The sequence below is a fragment of the Colobus angolensis genome, unplaced genomic scaffold, assembly GCF_000951035.1.
Source record: "Colobus angolensis palliatus isolate OR3802 unplaced genomic scaffold, Cang.pa_1.0 Scaffold9, whole genome shotgun sequence".
Taxonomy (NCBI): Eukaryota; Metazoa; Chordata; class Mammalia; order Primates; family Cercopithecidae; genus Colobus; species Colobus angolensis.
Window position 1 is genome coordinate 4121244 of NW_012122931.1, and position 3321 is coordinate 4124564.

The following is a 3321-nucleotide window of genomic DNA, read 5'->3' on the forward strand; positions in this document are numbered from 1 at the left end:
AAAAAAAAAAAAAAAAAGAAGCAGTGGGTTCTGTGCATCCTCCCCTGCCACAGGACAGGATTGTGACTGCTTTGATGGACAGCATATGTCAGAAATGCCTCTATGTGACTTCCAAAGCTAGGTCAAAAGAGATGGTCTTGATATCCTGACCTGGTGGTCTGCCCGCCTTGGCCTCCAAAAGTGCTGGGATTACAGGCGTGAGCCCCTGCGCCCAGCAGCTGCGTTTTCTTGTACTTCAAATGGACATTGATTAAAAGAGCATTGGGGGAAAAGATTGGGGGGTAGTATCCACTTGTGGGTTTATGAGGAGGATTTCTGGAATGCATGTGTTTAAAGCCCTAAGCCCGGCTGGACTCATGCCTGTAATCCCAGCACTTTGGGAGGCCGAGGCGGGTGGATCACCTGAGGTCAGGAGTTCAAGACAAGCCTGGTCAACATGGTGAAACCCCATCTCTACTAAAAATACAAAAAATTAGCCAGGCGTGCTGGTGGACGCCTGTAATCCCAGCTACTCAGGAGGCTGAGGCAGGAGAATTGCTTGAACCTGGAGGTGGAGGTTGCAGTGAGCCATTGAACTCCAGCCTGTGCCACAAGAGCGAAACTGCATCTCAAAAATAAAAATAAAGCCCCAAGCCCAGGGCTGGCCCACAGAAACTGCCTTGGCTGTGTTTGCATGTCTTTGATTAGGGGGACTGCAATCTCAGGAAAGGGGCCTCAGGCCTCTGCTGCAAATGCAAGCAAAGTAAGAGGTTAGGCTTTTCAGCATCATGCCTCCCTCCAGCGTGCAAGCCACAAATCACATCCTTTCACCCTGGTGTCCCAGGCCCTGGCACCCGGGGCCGCACACTTCTATGGAAACAGATCTGTGGGCAAAGCAGAGGCACCTTGGTCTGCAGTTACAGCCAGCTACCACCAGGTGGGTTCTGGAGCCTAGGATGGGGATCCTGGGATCTGTTAGCTGAGACTTCACAGGACAGAATGACCTATGAAGAACAATTTAGATTTCTGTTCAAGGGCCTCACCGACTTCTCTGAGTATCTGACTCTGGAAACCCCTACTTCAGGAAGCCAGAGTTATTTCCTGGGAGTCTCAACATGTGGGCAGGACAAGCCACCTGCCACTTCACCCCTTGGCATCCAAGGGAGGGGGACTCAGGACAGATAGACTTTGGTCAAGGGAACAAGAGGCCTGGGTGGGGGCTGCATGGGAGGGGGGAATGCAGGGGCCACCGGAGGCAATGGGAGCCTAATGGTGGAGTGTCAAAGGAGAAGCGAGGTTCCAGTGGGAGGAGAACCAAAGGTGACTTCCCCCACTGGCCTGAGGGAGTGAACCCCAGATGGGGCCTGCAAGTGAACTCATGAGGTGTCCAACCCTGCCTGTGCCCCAGTTTCCACGGTGCAGGACAAATCCCTCAAAGTATGGGGGTCTTTGGGAGTACACCCCTGAAGTTCCAAATGAGGCTCATCTGTGTGTCCAAGTGTGAATTCCCAAGTGTCTGCAGGTGTGCATGTGTGCACGTGTGTGTTGGATGAAGATGCAGAGTTGTACCTGTGGGATGCCAGGGAGCCACACACTCAGCGGGTTGGAAGATGACACCCTCATAGCTGGTGTATGCTGGAGCACAGGTGTGAACTCACACTCCCCTGCACGCACCTCCTTCCTGGAGAGGAGAGGTGAGCCTGGCCCTATAGGAACATGAAGCCCTCTGGCTTTAACTAGAGGCCTTCCTGCTTCCTGGTCTTCTTCAAGAGGGTCTGGAAATGGGTGCCCAGAACATTTGGAGAGTCTAGGCACTGGGAGGGCACTTGGTGGCTATCTTGGCCCATTCCCACTGGCTGCTTGAACATCTTCAGCTTGACCATTAAAATGAAAAAAAAAAAGTAAATATTTGGGAGAAGTTACAAAGTAAGGTACTGATGTTTGAGCCAGCTGGAAAACACCAGAATCTGCCCAGCCCCTTTCAAGATTTCCAATTGCTTTGCACTTTGACCCATCTCACTGGGATCTGACACCCCAGTTGTGACAAAGAAAATTTCCTGTACACACTAGCAAGTGAAACAACTCTTACCCGCCCCTTTCCAGCTTCTAGACACTTTCTGTATTTCCTTCTTACAGATAAAAGTGTCCACCCATTCAGATGCTAAATGATAAATGTTCCAAGTAATTTTTATTTTAGAATACAAGAGAGGTACAAATGTATTTACAGTTGTACATATACAATCAAATAATAATATATCACAGTTTTGTAAATATCATTTTAGATAAATATTTACAAGGTTAAAGTGACCATTCTCTGGAAGTAGAACACAGTTTCTTGAAAACTCTATACATTTTATACTTTTCATTAATATTATAGTTTCTTTATTTTACAAAACGCCCCTCGGGAATCCTGGTAAATGACTGCAAAGTGTGAGAGGCGACACCAGAGGGCGCGCACGGCCGGAGTTGGAGGAAATGGGCAGGGACCGAGGGAAGTGTGGGCAGATGGGGCAGAACTCCTGGGACTGGGCACAGCTCAGAAGTGCTTCCTGGCCACAGAAGCCACCTTAACCTCTCGGGCAGCAGTTCCAGTCTTGCCCTCCTCATGCTGAAGTGTGTGTGTTGGAAGGGGTTGGGGGTAACTTTCGCCTTCCAAGGCATGATGTCACAGCTGAAAGGGAGGGGGCATTGGTCCAACTTCCTCATTTTACAGATGGGGAAACTGAGGCCCAAAGAGGTGCAGGGTCTTGCTTGGGGTCCTACAGAGGATTTCCGTTGTGCCTCCACTTTCAACGTGCCTGGTGCACTGCAAAGAGCTCCTTCCGCATCCATCCCCAGGAGCCAGGTCTGGGGGTAAGCTGGCCTAAAGGAGAGAAGGGCCCAGAAGATGCAGGTCTCTCCGGGTCTCTTCCGGCTGCCGATGGACCCCAGTAGCCCGCACCTGTCAAGGTTGCGTAAAGACTCCCGACACTTCAGGACACCAGTCCCAGGGGCCGGAAGAGGAGGTGGCGCCCCCACAAGCCCCGCGCCCGGCCGCACCCGGACAAGGAGGTCGCCCTCCCTTCATTCCGAAGCACAGGACTCTCGGTGGCGGAGGCGGGGACTCCCCTTCCTCTGCTGAGGGATCCTCGGGGCTCTAAATTCCGCTCTCCTGGCACCCACGAGGGGATGCCGGTCTGGGCGCTCGGTTCTATAACAGGAGGGAGACGGGGGCGAGGCCAGGCAGGAGGACTCCCTCCCAGAGGAGGCGGCCGAGTAGCCGCACCAGCTGCGTGGACTGGGTGAGGGACGCCGCCCTCAGTGTCCTCATCTGCGACACGGGCCGAGGCGGGGGTGCCTGGG

General features: G+C 52.8%; 1 protein-coding gene across 1 annotated transcript in view; it reads right to left on the reverse strand.

Moving 5' to 3' along the window:
• The window catches only part of PRDM12 (PR domain containing 12), a 25936-nt gene that overhangs the window by 5021 nt on the left and 17594 nt on the right, over positions 1-3321 (reverse strand). Inside the window, exons 5-7 of the mRNA XM_011931435.1 lie at positions 3245-3316; positions 3019-3169; positions 2743-2920 (exon numbers count right to left, since the gene is read on the reverse strand). Of these exons, the coding sequence (XP_011786825.1) occupies positions 2743-2920; positions 3019-3169; positions 3245-3316 (401 nt within the window). The remainder of the gene's footprint in view (positions 1-2742; positions 2921-3018; positions 3170-3244; positions 3317-3321) is intronic.